The 18784-nt window shown below is 53.6% G+C and overlaps 1 protein-coding gene across 3 annotated transcripts in view; it reads right to left on the reverse strand.

The window, feature by feature from the left end:
• Nucleotides 1-5375: 5375 nt before the first annotated feature.
• Nucleotides 5376-18784, reverse strand: part of WNK3 (WNK lysine deficient protein kinase 3) — a 59269-nt gene continuing 45860 nt past the window's right edge. For all 3 annotated transcript variants that reach the window (XM_084612735.1, XM_084612736.1, XM_084612737.1), the window contains 11 exons: nt 18627-18782; nt 18482-18533; nt 17270-17365; nt 15832-16580; nt 15292-15382; nt 14697-14806; nt 13895-14349; nt 13020-13231; nt 11699-11800; nt 9955-10157; nt 5376-9687 (listed from right to left, as the gene is read on the reverse strand). In XM_084612735.1, the coding sequence (XP_084468861.1) occupies nt 9358-9687; nt 9955-10157; nt 11699-11800; nt 13020-13231; nt 13895-14349; nt 14697-14806; nt 15292-15382; nt 15832-16580; nt 17270-17365; nt 18482-18533; nt 18627-18782 (2556 nt within the window). In that variant the 3' untranslated portion in view covers nt 5376-9357. The remainder of the gene's footprint in view (nt 9688-9954; nt 10158-11698; nt 11801-13019; nt 13232-13894; nt 14350-14696; nt 14807-15291; nt 15383-15831; nt 16581-17269; nt 17366-18481; nt 18534-18626; nt 18783-18784) is intronic.

The raw sequence follows: 18784 nt of genomic DNA on the forward strand, positions 1-18784 counted from the left end.
TCCCTCGGGGTGCGCCCCTTAGAACCCATGGACGAGTGGGAGGGATCTGGACTACAAGTTCCGGCAGGCCCTGCGGGAAGAGCGGCGCCCTCCCGCCATGTTGTCCGGGCCGCCTGCGCGCGGGCTCATGGGAGTTGTAGTCATCTCCGCTAGGGCAGCCCCGTTACCACGGAGGGCGCGGGAGAGCTCGGACTACGACTCCCGACAGCCCGAGCGAGACGGGCAGCCCCCTTCTCCACCATGTTGTCCGGTGCATCTCGCAGGGCGGCATATGGCCTCATGGGAGTTGCAGTGCCCAGCTCCCAGGCTGCAGTGAGCCCTAGGGTCGCCATCTTGCCTGGTGCCGACTCTCCCAAGGGATCATGGGAGTTTGTAGTGCGGCTCGCAGAACGCCATCTTGTCCTCCGCAAAGCCGCATAGAAGGTCTAGGAGGACTTGGGGCGCCTTAGAGACGAACCAATTTATTAGAGCATGAGCTTTCCTGAGCTACAGCTCGCTTCATCGGATGCATGCCGTGGAAACTGCAGCAGGCTTTATACACACAGAGAATAGGAACCAATACCTCCTCCCACCCACTGTCCTGCTGGTAATAGCTTATCTAAAGTGATCATCAGGTGGGCCGTTTCCAGCACAAATCCAGGTTTTCTCACCCTCCGCCCCCCCCCCCCCCACATTCACTCTCCTGCTGGTGATAGCCCATCCAAAGTGACCACTCTTTACACAATGTGCATGACAATCAAGTTGGGCTATTTCCTGCACAAATCCAGGTTTTCTCACATCCCCCCACCCCCATACACACACAAACTCACTCTCCTGCTGGCAATAGCTCATCCAAACTGACCACTCTTCAAGTTTAAATCCAAGTTAAACCAGAACATCTGGGGGGGGCCGGTAGGAAAAAACAAGAGGAAACAGGCTACCTTGCATAATGACTTAGCCACTCCCAGTCTCTATTTAAGCCTAAATTAATAGTATCCAATTTGCAAATGAATTCCAATTCAGCAGTTTCTCGCTGGAGTCTGGATTTGAAGTTTTTTTGTTTTAAGATAGCGACCTTCATGTCTGTGATTGCGTGACCAGAGAGATTGAAGTGTTCTCCGACTGGTTTATGAATGTTATAATTCTTGACATCTGATTTGTGTCCATTTATTCTTTTACGTAGAGACTGTCCAGTTTGACCAATGTACATGGCAGAGGGGCATTGCTGGCACATGATGGCATAGATCACATTGGTGGATGTGCAGGTGAACGAGCCTCTGATCGTGTGGCTGATGGTATTAGGCCCTGAGATGGTGTCCCCTGAATAGATATGTGGGCACAATTGGCAACGGGCTTTGTTGCAAGGATAAGTTCCTGGGTTAGTGGTTCTGTTGTGTGGTATGTGGTTGTTGGTGAGTATTTGCTTCAGGTTGCGGGGCTGTCTGTAGGCAAGGACTGGCCTGTCTCCCAAGATTTGTGAGAGTGTTGGGTCATCCTTTAGGATAGGTTGTAGATCCTTAATAATGCGTTGGAGGGGTTTTAGTTGGGGGCTGAAGGTGACGGCTAGTGGCGTTCTGTTATTTTCTTTGTTAGGCCTGTCCTGTAGTAGGTAACTTCTGGGAACTCTTCTGGCTCTATCAATCTGTTTCTTTACTTCTGCAGGTGGGTATTGTAGTTGTAAGAAAGCTTGACAGAGATCTTGTAGGTGTTTGTCTCTGTCTGAGGGGTTGGAGCAAATGCGGTTGTATCGCAGAGCTTGGCTGTAGACGATGGATCGTGTGGTGTGGTCAGGGTGAAAGCTGGAGGCATGCAGGTAGGAATAGCGGTCAGTAGGTTTCCGGTATAGGGTGGTGTTTATGTGACCATTGTTTATTAGCACTGTAGTGTCCAGGAAGTGGATCTCTTGTGTGGACTGGACCAGGCTGAGGTTGGTGGTGGGATGGAAATTGTTGAAATCATGGTGGAATTCCTCAAGGGCTTCTTTTCCATGGGTCCAGATGATGAAGATGTCATCAATATAGCTCAAGTAGAGTAGGGGCTTTGAGTCGGGCTTTATTCCGACTCAAGGAATATTTCCAAAATACCTCTGAACAGCATACTAATCCACAGAGGTCTCCCTACCAACACTACAGAAAGAGGGATTCTAGGTGGACTCCTCCTGAAGGTCGAAACAGTAGACTGGACTTCTACATAGAGTGCTTCCGCCGACGTGCACGGGCTGAAATTGTGGAAAAGCAGCATCACTTGCCCCATAACCTCAGCCATGCGGAACGCAATGCCATCCACAGCCTCAGAAACAACTCTGACATCATAATCAAAAAGGCTGACAAAGGAGGTGCTGTTGTCATCATGAATAGGTCGGAATATGAACAAGAGGCTGCTCGGCAGCTCTCCAACACAAGTTTCTACAAGCCATTACCCTCTGATCCCACTGAGAGTTACCAAAAGCAACTACAGCATTTGCTCAAGAAACTTCCTGAAAAAGCACAAGATCAAATCCGCACAGACACACCCCTGGAACCCCGACCTGGGATATTCTATCTACTACCCAAGATCCATAAACCTGGAAATCCTGGGCGCCCCATCATCTCAGGCATTGGCACCCTGACAGCAGGATTGTCTGGCTATGTAGACTCCCTCCTCAGGCCCTACGCTACCAGCACTCCCAGCTACCTTCGAGACACCACTGACTTCCTGAGGAAACTTCAATCCATCGGTGATCTTCCTGATAACACCATCCTGGCCACTATGGATGTAGAAGCCCTCTACACCAACATTCCACACAAAGATGGACTACAAGCCGTCAAGAACACTATCCCCGATAATGTCACGGCTAACCTGGTGGCTGAACTTTGTGACTTTGTCCTTACCCATAACTACTTCACATTTGGGGACAATGTATACCTTCAGATCAGCGGCACTGCTATGGGTACCCGCATGGCCCCACAGTATGCCAACATTTTTATGGCTGATTTAGAACAACGCTTCCTCAGCTCTCGTCCCCTAAAGCCCCTACTCTACTTGCGCTATATTGATGACATCTTCATCATCTGGACCCATGGAAAAGAAGCCCTTGAGGAATTCCACCATGATTTCAACAATTTCCATCCCACCACCAACCTCAGCCTGGTCCAGTCCACACAAGAGATCCACTTCCTGGACACTACAGTGCTAATAAACAATGGTCACATAAACACCACCCTATACCGGAAACCTACTGACCGCTATTCCTACCTGCATGCCTCCAGCTTTCACCCTGACCACACCACACGATCCATCGTCTACAGCCAAGCTCTGCGATACAACCGCATTTGCTCCAACCCCTCGGACAGAGACAAACACCTACAAGATCTCTGTCAAACTTTCTTACAACTACAATACCCACCTGCAGAAGTAAAGAAACAGATTGATAGAGCCAGAAGAGTTCCCAGAAGTTACCTACTACAGGACAGGCCTAACAAAGAAAATAACAGAACGCCACTAGCCATCACCTTCAGCCCCCAACTAAAACCCCTCCAACGCATTATTAAGGATCTACAACCTATCCTAAGGATGACCCAACACTCTCACAAATCTTGGGAGACAGGCCAGTCCTTGCCTACAGACAGCCCCCCAACCTGAAGCAAATACTCACCAACAACCACATACCACACAACAGAACCACTAACCCAGGAACTTATCCTTGCAACAAAGCCCGTTGCCAATTGTGCCCACATATCTATTCAGGGGACACCATCTCAGGGCCTAATAACATCAGCCACACTATCAGAGGCTCGTTCACCTGCACATCCACCAATGTGATCTATGCCATCATGTGCCAGCAATGCCCCCCTGCCATGTACATTGGTCAAACTGGACAGTCTCTACGTAAAAGAATAAATGGACACAAATCAGATGTCAAGAATTATAACATTCATAAACCAGTCGGAGAACACTTCAATCTCTCTGGTCACGCAATCACAGACATGAAGGTCGCTATCTTAAAACAAAAAAACTTCAAATCCAGACTCCAGCGAGAAACTGCTGAATTGGAATTCATTTGCAAATTGGATACTATTAATTTAGGCTTAAATAGAGACTGGGAGTGGCTAAGTCATTATGCAAGGTAGCCTGTTTCCTCTTGTTTTTTCCTACCGGCCCCCCCCAGATGTTCTGGTTTAACTTGGATTTAAACTTGAAGAGTGGTCAGTTTGGATGAGCTATTACCAGCAGGAGAGTGAGTTTGTGTGTGTATGGGGGTGGGGGGGATGTGAGAAAACCTGGATTTGTGCAGGAAATAGCCCAACTTGATTGTCATGCACATTGTGTAAAGAGTTGTCACTTTGGATGGGCTATCACCAGCAGGAGAGTGAATGTGGGGGGGGGGTGGAGGGTGACAAAACCTGGATTTGTGCTGGAAATGGCCCACCTGATGATCACTTTAGATAAGCTATTACCAGCAGGACAGTGGGGTGGGAGGAGGTATTGGTTCATATTCTCAGTGTATATATAAAGTCTGCTGCAGTTTCCACGATATGCATCTGATGAAGTGAGCTGTAGCTCACGAAAGCTCATGCTCTAATAAATTGGTTAGTCTCTAAGGTGCCACAAGTCCTCCTTTTCTTTTTGCGAATACAGACTAACACGGCTGTTACTCTGAAACCTGTCATAGAAGGTCTAGTCGCCACCTGGGAGTGACCAGCAAGGACTACAACTCCCAGCGGCCATTGCTGCCCGCAGCCACCTTTGCCCACCCTGCTTCCTAGCCCCAGGCCATGCTGGGAGTTGTAGTCCAATAACTTCCCCACCCCCAGCAGCCTACAATTCACAGTAGCCTCCTTACCCCAGAGAGCTGAGGGGAAAAGGGTGGGGATTATATTACCCAGAATCCTCTCAGAGAACAGGGGGAGGGGCCTCATTGACATTACCCAGAATCCTCTCAGAGAACAGGGGGAGGGGCCTCATTGACATTACCCAGAATCCTCTCTGGGAAAGCAGGCGGGGGTGGGGGGGGTTCTCGATTTAGGCAGCGGGGCCTCGGGCTGGGCTCACAGCAGCATTGTTTGCGTCGACAGGGCGAGGCCGCTCCGCACCAGCTCAACACGGGGCCTGGCCGAGAAGCTGCAGGCCTGGGGCTGCGCTTCTGTGCTTCACAGCCCGCTACGTTCGCATTACAAGCGAGTCCTGCCAGTCACAGCTCAGGGGATTGATTGTTTTCCCCTGTGCTCAGCCTCACACTATCCCCCCCCTCTTTTTTATCCCCCACAGGTCTATTCATGTTGGCCAGGGGGAGGTGGTTGGCGAAGGAAGTGGAGAATTTTTGCCTGTGTCTCCGCTCCCCCCCTTCCCAAACCCACACACTTCCACGTCCCCTAGGATAAACTGGAGATTTGTAACCACCAAAAAGAAACAAAATATTAAAAAACAAAAGTCCAAATGTATTTTAGGTTAACATAGTTTTCACCAAACATTTCACCTTTACAGAGTAAGAACGTGTAAAATGAAGGACAGACAGACTGCTGGGTTTCGGAAATGAAACAGCCCAGAATGCATCATTTTAACGACTATTAAATAAAACACCTTAAAGGGCCGTTAAGAATCACGCCCCGCGGAACAATGCCAGTGGCTTGGCTTATTTTGATGGCTTAATTAGGGACACAAATAATTCATGAGCAATGCTTCTGTGGATAAAACAAGCTTTTCAAATTGTTGCTACTGAAAGGCAGATCGGTGCTCCAGCTTTCACATGCGCTACCAAAGATCCCAGGTCAACGGTGCAGTGTCTAAATCATATTTTCATTCATCTAGCTGAATTCAAGGGGGGGGATTTGCCTCAAGAGAGCAAATGCAATCGCTACACAAATAATTAACTGAGAAAACGGAAGATCAAATGTCACTTTGAAGTCCCATAAGACGAGGGGTGGAAATAAAGCAACATTGGGAAATTGGAGGCTGGATTCAAACAGCACTAAAAAAAATGAGGTAGATAAAACCAAGAGCAAACATAAAAAGCACCAGGTTCAGCAGACTGTACCCCAAACCAGCCCGTTATTAAACTGATCCATTCGTTACAGTGGACGCTGACCCTGGCAGACTTCCACCTGAAAGAGGCACAGCAGGAAAATAAAACGTCTCTTTAAAAAAATAATAATAATAATAATAATAATTCACATTTGTTTATCACCTTCAAATTCTTCATGCTGGATAGAAAATAAAAATGCCACGTGGGACCCAGAAAGCTCCTTGTTACATTACAGCCAACGAAAAGATGAACCGTTCCATACAGACGGAACGCCGCTACTGACTCTTTGGGGGCTGGGGGTGCGGTTTGGTTTGTTATCAGATTTACAGCATCTATTTCTAGCGTGCTGCTCAGACACTTCATGATAGAGAGGATACATCTGGAGGGACTGCAGTCTTCGAAGGACTTGTAGTTTGCCCTAGGAAACAGACACAAGCGTCTGGTCCATACAGACAGTAGGTGTTTTCCCGGTCTAACTGCAGCCATTTCTGCTGTTGGGCCCTAATCTGGGACACCCTCCCCTTCTGCTGTTTAAAACCCTTCCTGAATCAAGGCTAGATTCCCAGTGTCACTAAGGGTCTGTCTGTGCATGGACTCTTCCCAATTAACTGTTCCTGTCCCTGATTACTCATACACTTCAACTTGTGCTTTGCTGGATCAGGGCCAGAGCGCTCCACAATTAGCAGGGTCAAAGCCAAAAGCATCCTCCAGACCTGCTTTTATACCACTCTCCCTGGGTGAGTTACAGACAGGGTACCAGCCCCGTCCCTCCTGTAGACACGGCTGTACCACTACAGCTTTCTCCTCGTCCTTCAAGGGAACAGCCAGACCAACAGGTGCACACGAAGGTGTGCTTTCACTCTACCTGCATAGCACTCGGATTTCTGTCCGGTTTTGGTGTCAGTTACAATCAGGTCCCAGAGCTAGTTCGGAGTCTTAGGCCTGGGTCTACGGAAAATCCCTCCTGCTGCAGCCTTGCAAGAGCAGACAAGTACTTGATTTCCCCTCCCACTGGAAAACCAAAGGCTGTTTCGCAGATCTGTGCTTTGGGGAAAGGAAGAAAGCTAAGGCCAAGCACCTCCCATTTCCAAACACCCTCTCCTCCAAGTGGAAAACAAAACCAGACTTCGTAGCCCAAGTGCCTACACCGTTTGAGACTTGTTTTTAACGGAGTGAACACAACCAGCCAAAAAACAATTGAAAAGTCTTAAAAAAATCCAAAAAATCCCAGGGAGATGAGAAACGCTGTTCTCAGGTCTTCACAAACGCCACTCGCTATCTGCGTGTGGGTTTGTTTTCTGCACGTGTTCGCTATAAAAAAGTTAAACCCACTGGTGTCAAGTCACCCTCAGACATGCAGCCCTTCCCAGTAAAAATCTGACAAAAACCTTAGGAGACAGCAGTTATAAGGCAATGCAAGTGGCTGCAGGCAGACAAAGCGGGGGGGGGGGGGCATGGAATGGGGCCGGGTTTGCACCTCTACCTGGGTCCATTCCTAATGCTGTTCTAAGCGGAGCTTTCAGGGTGGAGCAGAAGCATTTGGCACATCTGAAAAGTTCCTATCTGACAAAGGGCCCAGCCTTGCAAGATCCAACGGACTTGAAAGCCACCTGGCAAAGAAATGTCTGTTTGAAACTCAGGATGCAGAAAAGGCCACGTGACAGAAACGCCAAGGGGAGATGGGATGAGTTTTGGCAAGTGATATTAAGTCCCTGTTCCTACCACAAATCTAACCCAACCCCATGTGCTAAAATCCTTGCAAAGACAATAAGGAATTGAAGCCAAGTTGGGTACCGGTGTTGGAGTCAGTGGGTCCATCAGGTGAGACGGAGAAAGAGGATTTGCTGCACTTCACGTAAACCAAACTTCAGCTAAAAAAATCTCCATTAGCCTCAATTAGTCTCTTTCTCTGAAAGCACTCTCTCCGAGCATAGCCACTGCAGGGCTGCAATCAGGGGACATGTGCTAGTCTACAACCCAGGCCTCGGAGGCAGGTTGCAAAGGGAAAGAATATTAAAAAGAAACAAACCCACTGAAAGTGAGCCGTTTCGAATGCGCTCCAGATCATAACGCGAAGTCGACCCCCATGTTCAGGTTGCTGTGCTTAAGATTTCAGAGCCCAAAAGGGGTCAAATATGAGCTATGAGATCAAAGCCAGGATGACGCAGGATGAAATTTTCAGAAGTGCCATTTTCAAAAGAGACGTAGGAGCTGATTTTCAAAGGTATTTAGGAGAGTAAAGATGCAAACAGGTGCCTACCAGCATAGTCACAAAGCACTAAGCAGGTTAGGTGGATAAATTTGATTGAAATCAATGAGTTAAGCCGCTAAACTGCTTCTTCCTTTGAAAATCAGGAAAAGTCCCTTTCAAAAATGGACTTGAGGCAATATTTTCAAATGCGCCTAAGATAGAAAAACATTGGAAGCCAGTGCTTCTGAAAGGCAGGCTTTTCAAAACAAGGGCAGCTGCAAAAGCACAGGGTTTAGCAGGGCTAAACTAAGACCCCAATTCACTGCGTTTGCTCCCAAATTCTCTACAGCACAGAGGTGCACACAGCCCTGTTGCCCTGTCTAATTTTGCACCTCCAAATCTGTGTCCCAGATGGGGTGACTGAGATTGGAAGAGATTTAAAATAGCCCCCTCCCAGCAACTCCCCCCCACTCTGAGACTCGTGTCTGCTGCAAAAATAACAAAACCAGAACTCATTTCAACAGGAAACACCCAACTACCCAAGCATCTCTCAGCTGCTCAAATCAAAGAAGTGTGCGTATGAGGAACGAGGAAATAGCTGCTGGCTTTGCACAGAGCTGCCCTGAGTGGCTCAAGGATATTCCTGACACAGCAACAGGATTGGTGAGATCAAGGAAACCCTTTTTTCAGTCCCCAATCCTCCTGGCTCAGGGTTGGAAGGAGGGTCTTTAGAACTCAGCAGAAGCTAGCTGCACTGATCAAAACATTTTTTCTTTCTAAACTTCCCAGCCGCAGCTCAAACCGACGTGAGTTCTAGGAGCACATTTTCCATCACCTAACTTAAAAACCAAATCAGAAATTCCTCCCCACCATCACGTCTGCCATTTAAAAGATGCAGGCGGACAGCTTCTCCGCCAGAGAGGGGTGAAATGGAGGTTTCTTTCTGAAGCGATCACGTCTCAGGAGCATGAGACGCAGGAGCCAAGTTTACCAAAGCTGGTTAAAAAAATCAAATCAAATCAAGTATTCCGGGAGGATAGGAACCGTGCCACAAGTCACTGTTAGCTGAGCCAAATCGCCTCCACTGGCAGACTGGGCGTCAGCCACACCAGAATCCACACGGTTTGCAGGCCACGATGGGGGAGTACGACAACACCCTGTTTGCCTCCAGCTCCCTGCTCTGGCTTCATTTGGGACCAGGCGGGATGGTAGCTGGGTTAGGGACCGGGGAGGCCGGGAATCCCAGCATGCTGCCCCCAGGCTGGAAGGGTCCGATGGGCGGGGAGGGGACGACAACCGACTGCTGAGCCATCCCCGAAACACCCACCCACTGCATTGGGTAAGCTGCCCCTGCCATGGCGTTGTACTGGCAGACGTGGGGCATGCCGTAGGGCGGCAGGACGCTGGGGAAAGCCGGGAGGGCCAGTCCGGGGGGCAAGGAGGCCGGCACAGTCCCGCGGATCTGGGAGAGGGAGGAAATCCAGGTGGAGGTGTAGCCCACTGACGAGGACGTGTTCTAAAAGAGGAAGGGGAGAGAGAGAGCAGTCAGATGGATCAGAAAATTCTGAGCCCATTCCCCTCGCAGCGCCAGGGAGAGAACCCAGGAGTCCTGGATCCCAGCCTCCCCTGCTCTAAGAACTAGATCCCCCTCGCCTCCCTGCGCCGGGGACAGAACCAAGGAGTCCTGGCTCCCAGCCTCCCCCCTCTAAGCACTAGACCTCACTCCGCTCCCTGCACCGGGGACAGGACCCAGGTGTCCTGGCCCCCAACCGTCCCCTCTCACCTCGCAGGCTTTGCTCCAGCTGTCCCCCTCCAGCCGGTGCTGGTTCTGTTTGATCTGGTTCAGGCTAGGTTTCATGAGGGCGTTCCCGACCGCCTCCTTAGTCCAGTCATCCACCAGCTTGTGCAAGTCGTCGGTGAACATCCCCTTCTTGCTGGCCGGGGACTGCTGGCAGGAGGCAGTCCCACTGACAGCACATAGCTGCTCTGTCGGGGAGAGGGGCAGAGAAGGGGTTAGGCAGGGCGAGGGTGGCCATGGCCCTCCTCACATGGGCAGCGACACCCACAGCTAGCCGACGTTCCCCGTTCCCAGGGGGAGGAATTAGCCAAGTAAACGCCAGCCAAGTTCTTGGCCCTCACGGCTCCTTAGAGACGGGGCCAGCCCGTCTTACAGGGTGGGTAAGTGAGGCAGAGGGGGGAGGGAAGGGAAAGATTTGGTATCCACCCGTCCGTCCATCCCCATCCAAACTCCTCTGATCCATCCATCCCCAACTGCATTCCTCCAGCTAACCATCCGTGCATCCCCAGCCACGTCCCTCTGTCCATCCATCCCCACACACCCCTGTATCCACCCGCCCCTCTCTCCTTCTTCTTCCCCATCCCTCCCTACATATGTCCTTTCATTCATCCATCCATCCCCGTGCACCCCTTCCATCCCCCCCACACCCATGCATTCCCCAAATGCATCCGTCCCACACATACCCTTCCATCCCCCCACACACCCATCCATCTCGCCATCCATCCCCTCCCCCCCCGCACACCCATCCAGCCATCCAAGAATTTGATCCTGACACCCATCACCGTAATATCTGGGCACCTTGCACGTGAAATCAAGGGCAGTAGCGAGGTCCCTAGTGCTTAGATGGGAAGCTCTGCGGGGGCAGGAACTGTCTTTCTGTTATGGGTTTGTACAGTGCCTGGCGCGTTGGGGTGGTGGGCCATGGCTGGGGCTCCTAGGAGGTTCCGTAATACACCTAATACACACTGTACAGTGCCCGGCTCAGGTGATCAATCCCCTGTCATGGCAGGGTCCCGGGGCGTCGGAGGCACCGGGGTCTCTCTTGCTCAAACAGCGATTCAGCCCCATTTTACATTAATGCCTCTGGGCTCACTGCCAGGTGGAACTCGCTGGGCTGGGCAGGGGCCGGAGCGCACCATCCAACGTGCCCGCCTGGGCTTGCGTGCTAGAAGACTATGGGTCTGTGCACCGAGACTGGTGGGGGGCAGCAGAGCAGATAAGTACAGGGTGGAGGGCCCAGACACTGGGGCAATGGGGCCGGAAGCACCCCCAAGCCCGAACCAATGGGGCTCTGAGAAGTATAGAAAGACAGAACCAGCTGTGGCCGGAGAATTAGATTACGCAGACCCAAGAGGGGCCAGAGGAGTAAATCAGACAGACACAGACAAACCAAACCACCAGCTAGAGGAAATTTCCCCCTGGGTCAGGCTATCCCAGAGCAGCCTAGCGGGGTCTCTTCGTAAGGGCTCCTAGCTCACACAAAGTGCTTTCCATCTGTAGGTCTCAACGTGCTCTACACAGGGGTGCTAGTATCTTCACCCTGGTTTCACAGATGGGGAAACCGAGGCACAGGCCGGGGCCAAGTGACTCATCTGAGCAGCCGGGAACAGAACCCAGGTCTCCCAAGTCCTAATCTGGTGCTTTAATCCTTAGCCCGGGCTGCCTCCACCCTGGGCTGTCTGCAGGGGAACTGGCTAAGTGCCTCCCCTCCCCCGGGGCGCAGAGGTACCTGGGCTGGGCTCCCCCGGGGCACAGCTCTGATGCAGCAGGCGGGCCTGGATGCTCAGCTGATAGTCAATCATGGAGGCGGCGGTGGTCGTGCAGCAGCACTCTGTGCGTACGGGAGGGAGGGAGTTAAAAATCACGACGTAACCCACTCGCTTTCCAACCCGTCAGCTCCCACGAGCCACCAACCCCGGGCTACAACCTAATCTGGGGGGGTCAATTGCACCCCACCCCCACTCCATCCAAAGTCAGTAGCCCCCTCAGGGCAGCTGGCCCTGCTGTGGTGACCATGGGCAAGTCACGACCTTTCTGTCCCTCAGTTTATCCAGCTGTAAAATGGGGATATATATATATACCAGCTTCCTCTGTGAAGGCTGGCAGATTACATAAGGTGTACATCATTAAGGATGAGCGTCGTTAACCACTGGAACAATTCCCCATGGGGCATGGCAGATTCCCCATCGCTGGGCGCTTTTCAGTCAAGGTGGGCCGTTTTCCTAAGAGGTCAGCCCCAGGAATTACTTTGGGGACACGCTCTGGCCTGTGTCAGACTAGATCAGTGGTTCTCAACCAGGGCTACACACACCCCTGGGGGTACTCAGAGGGCTTCCAGGGGGTCAATCAACTCATCTAGAGATTTGCCTAGTTTTACAACAGGCTCCATAAAAAGCACCAGCGAAATCAGTGCCCACTAACGTGTCACACAGACAACGCCTGGTTCACACTGCTCTGCCAGTGCAATAGTTCTAGCCCAAGGGGTTTATTTTACAGCGATCTGGTACAGATGTGAACATCAGCCATTTGTCAATACCGCTGTGCCTGGGACGCTTGTCTAGTTCTAGGTCTGATTTTGTAAGCAAGTCAATTTTAAGCGAGGTGAAACTTGGGGGGACGCAAGACAAATCAACCTCCTGAGCGGGGTCCGGCAGTCTGGAATGGTTGAGAGCCCCTGGACTGATGATCGCAATGGTCCTTCTGCTCTGAAATCTAAGCACCTCGCTCGGAGCCAGGGGCCATTGTTCATAGGTTTGGCTAGCTTCAACTTCCAGCCCTGGCATGGCGGGAGACGTTCGCCTGCCACACCGAAGAGCCTGTTAGCAAATATTTGTTCCCCGTGCAGGTACATCTAGGCGGGGATCGAGCCAGAGCGACCGAGCTCCTTGCTAAAGCCCGGTTTCCAACCCTCGGATCATCCCCATGGCTCGTCTCTGGCCTCTCCACCTCAAGCTCCCCTGTGCAATGCCAGTTCCCTTTGATCCCCATCCCGGAAGGCCAGAAGGGACCAGGGCGGCCCCACGTTGGCCAGGGCTCATTTCCTGGCTTACCTGTGGCGACGATACAGTTCTCGGCGTGCGTCAGGACCTGAGGCCGGCTGCGCAATTTGCTTCTGAAGGAGCGAGGCCGGCGGGGGGAGGCGGGCTGCAGGGACAGCTCCGACAGCTCAGGCTTGCTGTCTTTGAGGGCGTGCAGGCGTTTGTACAGCTCCTGCAGCTCCCGGCTCTGCTGGGCCTGGAGCGTCACCACCTCCTGGACGTGTCTGCGGGGCAGGAAAAGCCGTCAGCACGGCGTCCCCAAACCAGCAGGAACTGGCTTTGGACAAGTGAGCTACTCAGCTGCTCCGTGAGGGGGGCCTGGGTTCCCTCCCCAGCTCTGGGAGGGGAGTGGGGTCTAGTGGTTAGAGCAGGGTGGGGCTGGGAGCCAGGACTCCTGGGTTCTTTTCTTGGCACTGCCACTTCCCCGACCTATGCCTCTGTTTCCCCTTGTCTGTCTAGCATATTTAAACTGTGAGCTCCTGACCCACTCTCTGGGTGTTGCGCACGCCCGGCCCAACGGGGCTCCGACCCTGACCTCTAGGCATAAGAGGAAAAACAACAAATGGTCCTAACAATTCGCTCCAGGCTGGCTCTGAAAGGACAAAGCAGGACTGGACTGAGGCAAGCCTGAGTCTGCACAGAGCCTGCGCTGATTGCTCAGAGAGATGTGAAGTGACCCTGTCTGAATCTGCAGAGAACCTGAGCCAGCAGCTGCCCTGTAACTCTCCAGCCCAAGCCTCACTGCTTGGGGGGCCTGGCGAACCCCACCCCAGCCAGGGGCTTGACGTGTAGGAGGAGAAGCCCTGGGGGAGGAGATCCCTGGTCCTTGCACAGGATTGGGGGGAAGAGAGTTGGAGGTCACAGTCGGGCTTCCCAGGCCCCCTTACTTCTCCCGCAGCCGCTGCAGCTCCACCTTCAGGTCCTCGTCCTCGAGCTCAGACTCGTCATCGCTGCTCATGGGCGAGGAGGCCGAGTGGAAGAGGGAACTACGGCGCATGGCCCCATGGCCGACACGGTCCTCGGCCAGCGGGGGGCACTGGTCCCTGCCAGACCCCAGGGTCTCCCCCGATTCCTCGGGGCCCAGCTCACTATCGGAGCTGGGCTGCCTCAGGACAGGCCCCTCGGCCCACGGCTCTGTGCTGCTCCCTGTGGCCGACAGCTCCTCCGGCTCCTGCTCTGGGGTGAGGGAAGAGGCATCGGTCTCACAGGCCGGGCCAGCCCACAGGAGCGACTCTCCCGGCGGGGGGGTGCCTGGATCGTCTGTCTGAGGCTCCTCCAGCCCGGCAGCATCAGGTCCGGCATCTGCAGTGCAGGGAGCTGGCTGCTGCGGCACGGAGGTGACCTGGGACAATCAGGGATGGACAGGGTTAGCTGGGAAGGGCAGGGCCCCGCCCTGAAGAGGTCATGCCTAGGGGTGATGGGAGGGGCTGGGAGCCAGGACTCCAGGGTTCTCTCCCCGGCTCTGGGAGGGGAGTGGGGTCTGGTGAATTAGCGCCGGGGGGCTGGGAGCCTGGACTCCTGGGTTCTCTCCCTGCCTCTGAGAAGGGAGCAGGGTGTGGCTAGTAAGAGCAGGGGGACTGGGAGCCAGGACTCCTGGGTTCTCTCCTCGGCTCTGGGAGGGGAGCAGGGTCTGGTGGATTAGAGCCAGGGGCATGGGGAGGGAGCCAGGCCGTGGCTGGCAAGACCCACCTGGAAGCGACCTCGCTGATAGGACACCGAAGCCGATCTCCACCTCCCACTGGCTTCGTTCGCCCCAGCCTGCTCAGCAGGCCCCTCCGTCCTCGTCTCCTCTGCCTCCGCTGCCAAGGGGCGCCACAGCGGGAAGAAAAGAAGAGCAGAAACAAGGGAGGGCATCGCGGGTTGGAACCGCACCACAGGGGCCGCACCTCCCAAGAGTGATGCCACGTCCAACGCTCCGCCCCCGGTGCTAGCCGGTTTTTCCCAGCCCCCCACCCTCCCCGAGACTTACGCTTCTAGGTGGAATGGAAAATAATGCGGGGAAGTGGGGGGAGCCCGAGAAAAGGAAAGTGGCGATGGCTGTGCGGGGTGAAATGATGGGCGCGGAGGGGAGGCGGCGTGGGCGGGGAAAGAAATCATAAGGGATGCTTTACCTATGGTAGATCCCTGTCTCTAAGCACACTACCTTGGCGGACTTTGGATCTCTTGAAAAAGCTGGTGGATTGCCGGAGCCTGAACGCCCAGCTTTTTAATTTGCGAGTCCAGGATTTCTTGCTAATAGGGTTTTTGAGACTAGGGCAAGTAAAGCTTAGGCCAAAATATCCACCTCCTGTCTGCAGATGAACGGCTCCGATGCTGGCTACTGCAGCGGGGCAGGCCTCGGGGTTCGGCAGGGAGGAAGGCTCCGGGGACAGCTCCTGAAGGAGACACAGGGGAGGGAAAGAGAAAGAGCTGCAGCGCCTGAGTGGGACGGGGCAGCCGCAGATTCGCAAGGCAAAGGGGACCCCTGGCGCCCCCCACATCAGACTTCCCTGAATTAACTGCTGGGTGCCCTGGAGATCTCCCAGAAAACAGCCACCGGGAGGAGGGTGAAGGGGGCTCGGGAACCACCATCCTGTCCCAACCCAACTTTCAGACCCCCTCGCAGCTCCACCACATGTATCTAAAGGACTTTCCAACAGGCCGGTGCATTGGGGGCCTGATCTCAGCCAGGGGAGGGGTCTGTGCAGCACCTGGCACAAGGGGAACCCCGATCTCGGCCGGGGAGGTCAGAACATCTTGGCCCCAACCCCCCAACGCCAGCATTGTGTCCCGGGTACCGTAACTAGAGCCATACCCGCCGTCCCCCCACGCCCTCCATACTCACTTGCAGACAGAGTTCGCTGGGCGCGACCGTAATGATATCGGGGTCCTGTCTCAGCGCTGGCGAGCCAGCAGGCTGGCTGGCAGCCTCGGCGGGGGGCAGCGGAGACCCCTCGAAGGCGTCAGTCCCCTGGGACTCTGCCGGGGAGGGGACGGCAGCTGGCGCTTCCGGCCCAGCACAGGACAGCGTATCCTCGGCCGAGGAGAGTGGGGACTCTGTGCTCTGCGTGTCCTTCTGGCTATCGGAGTAGCTGTGCTCTGGGTAGAGCAGCGTCCTTAGCTTCTCATCCAGGGTTTTGATTCGGTTGTCGACAAAATCCATCTTGGGTGGCCCCTCGCCGTCAGATTCTGGCACCGAGGGGGGCAGAGGGGCCGGTTCGGAGCCAGGCGTCTGCACCTGCCCGGCGCTGGAGCTCAGAGAGGCGTCTCCTTCTTGCGGAGGCTGCTGGGACTGGCACTCAGACGCCGGGACCTCGGCCAGGAGGGGCGGCTCACCAGCGTGGGCCACTGCCAAGCCGACCGGGCGGTCGCCAGGCTGTGGGGCAGGGGGCTCTCCAGTCTCCGGCCCAGCCCAGTTGTCGTTGGCAGACAGAGGCACTAGTGTCTCCGTGTCTCCTTCCGCCAGCCGCTCAGGTTTCGAGCCGGGGCACTCTGGTGCCGTGCTGTCCTTTGGGCTGGCATTGGGACCCTGGCTCTCGGCAGCCAGCAGCCCACCCTGCGGGGATGTCTCCTTAGCATTCTCCTTGTCCGGACCTGTAACAACCGCAGGGGGAAACGTTACACCCCGACCAAGACACTGAACAGGGACCTCGGCCCCTAGCAGGTACGTGTGTCTGTCATCATCAGTAAAGACAGCTGTGGGGGTCTCCCCAAACTAAGGGCCTAAGAAGGAGCGGCTGGAAGGTGAAGGGAGCTGCTGGAAATATCTGTGGACCCCCTGCCGCTGAAGGATCTTCACAGAGACCCGATTCTCAGCGGACTCAGGCTGTATGACTATCAGTCACACTAACAGCAGTTCACACCTCCCTGAGCGATTGGCTCAGGCTCTCTGTAGACTCAGGCAAGATCACCGAGTCAGGTCACACTCAGGGCAATTCCCCCTTCTCAGAGCAACTGAGACCCATTCCTTCCCGACCCTAAATCTGGCTATCAGTTTGACCATGAACAGGGGAGAAAGACCCACCAGCCAGGCATCCAGACGGAGGATTCTCTGGACTTTCTCAGAGCATTAGCCCACCCTGTCCAGTGCCCTGTCTTACCCCAGCTGAGACCAGGATCCAAACCTGGGCCCTTCACATGAGCCCTACTGCATGGGCTACAAAGGCTTATGCCAAAGCTAAGAGAAAGCCTCTGGCTGGTTTTGACTCAGGCCTTCACTGTAAATTGTTCGTTTCCTTCTGCTCTCTGACCTCCCGTCACCCACAGTGGAAGTCTCTGCTCACCGGTAACACCCGGCATCTGGCCCTCTCTGTTCCTTATTGTCTGATTGATGCAGAATCGCCAGCGGCCGACTGGAGAGGACTGAGGAGCGCACTCGTCTGGGGAAAGATGAAAGGGGAAGCGTCACTCGAACCTACCAGCAGGTAAGTCACTAGTGGAAGTCTAGTGCATTTCTGTCCTAGTTAATCGGCCAGCCAACGCACGCCCCCGACCTCCCCACTCTGTGGGTCTGGTTTGCCTGCCTTCGAAATATCAGACGCGGGGATCATGCACGGCGAATGGGACACTGAGGCTAAGCTAACTGCTTTGCTTGGCATGAGCATCACTTGCTGAATTCGCCCTGACGGACTGGTTTAAATAACACATGCGGTTGCTGTGTAGGACAACGGTGCTGTTTTGTACCGTGCTGAAGGACAGACTTAAAAGGAAGTGAATTAAAACAATGAAATACACGACAACATCCCTGTAGCGTGAAAAACAAGGATCTCTCTACATTAATGGAGTCACAGATTCATACGTTCCGAGGCCGGAGGGGAGCGGTGTGATCATTCCACCTGGCCCCCTGTAGAGCACAGGCCGGAGAACAGCCCCAGAAAAATTCCTAGGGCAAATGTTTCAGGAAAACATCCCATCTTGATTTAAACAGAGTCAGTGATGGAGAATCCGCCGTGACCCTCCAGGAAATGGTTGCAGTGGTTAGCGACTCTCACTGTTAAAACTTCATGCCTCATTTCCTGTCTGATTGCGTCTGGCTTCAACCTCTACCCATTGGATGGTGTTAGACCTTTCTCTGCTCGACTGAAGAGCCCGTTATTAACTATCTGTTCCTGACGTGGATATTTACAGACTGGGATCAAGTCACCTCTTCACCTTCTCTTTGGTAAGCGAAATAAATTGAGCTCCTTGAGTTAACCCCAGAATCCCCAAGGTCATTATGTGCCCCAGAGAGAAACAGAGAAACATGAAAACTGGCCTCGCTATTATGAACCTCACACCAGAACACCACAGATTGATCTTGCAATCGCTAGCTAGGTCTGGGAATCGGTGACAGCATGGCCCCCTCTCAAAAAATTTTGGGAGAAGGGTGGGGAAAGCAGAGGGTCAATAAGATTCATTTCAACAAGAACCCAGTGAGGTCTCCCTTATTTCCAGCTCTCCGGGGCTCAAAGATAAGCCAACACCCCCGTGTTTCAAGGTTCTTGAAAGGTACTTACTTCCAGTCTGAGTGGAGGCAGGATTTATCTGAACTTGCTCGGACGATCCTGTCTGAATTAAAAACCGACAGGTCAATAAACAATGAAGCTTTTGAGGTGCCCACGTAGCCAAAAAGACATGCCCACAATAAAGCACTGTTCTTACTTGGCTGCTGTTGGACTCGGAGGGAACGGAATCGTTGCCAGACGCTCGCTCTTCCACCGGCAGGCTTCGGAGGATCTCCTGAGCTTGGCACACAATGGCTCTCAGCTCCTCCACAAACCTCTCCTTCTCACTCTCCAGCACAAAGTTATCTTCTACCT

This window comes from Lepidochelys olivacea, assembly GCF_965140295.1.
Source record: "Lepidochelys olivacea isolate rLepOli2 genome assembly, chromosome: 23".
Lineage (NCBI taxonomy): Eukaryota > Metazoa > Chordata > Testudines > Cheloniidae > Lepidochelys > Lepidochelys olivacea.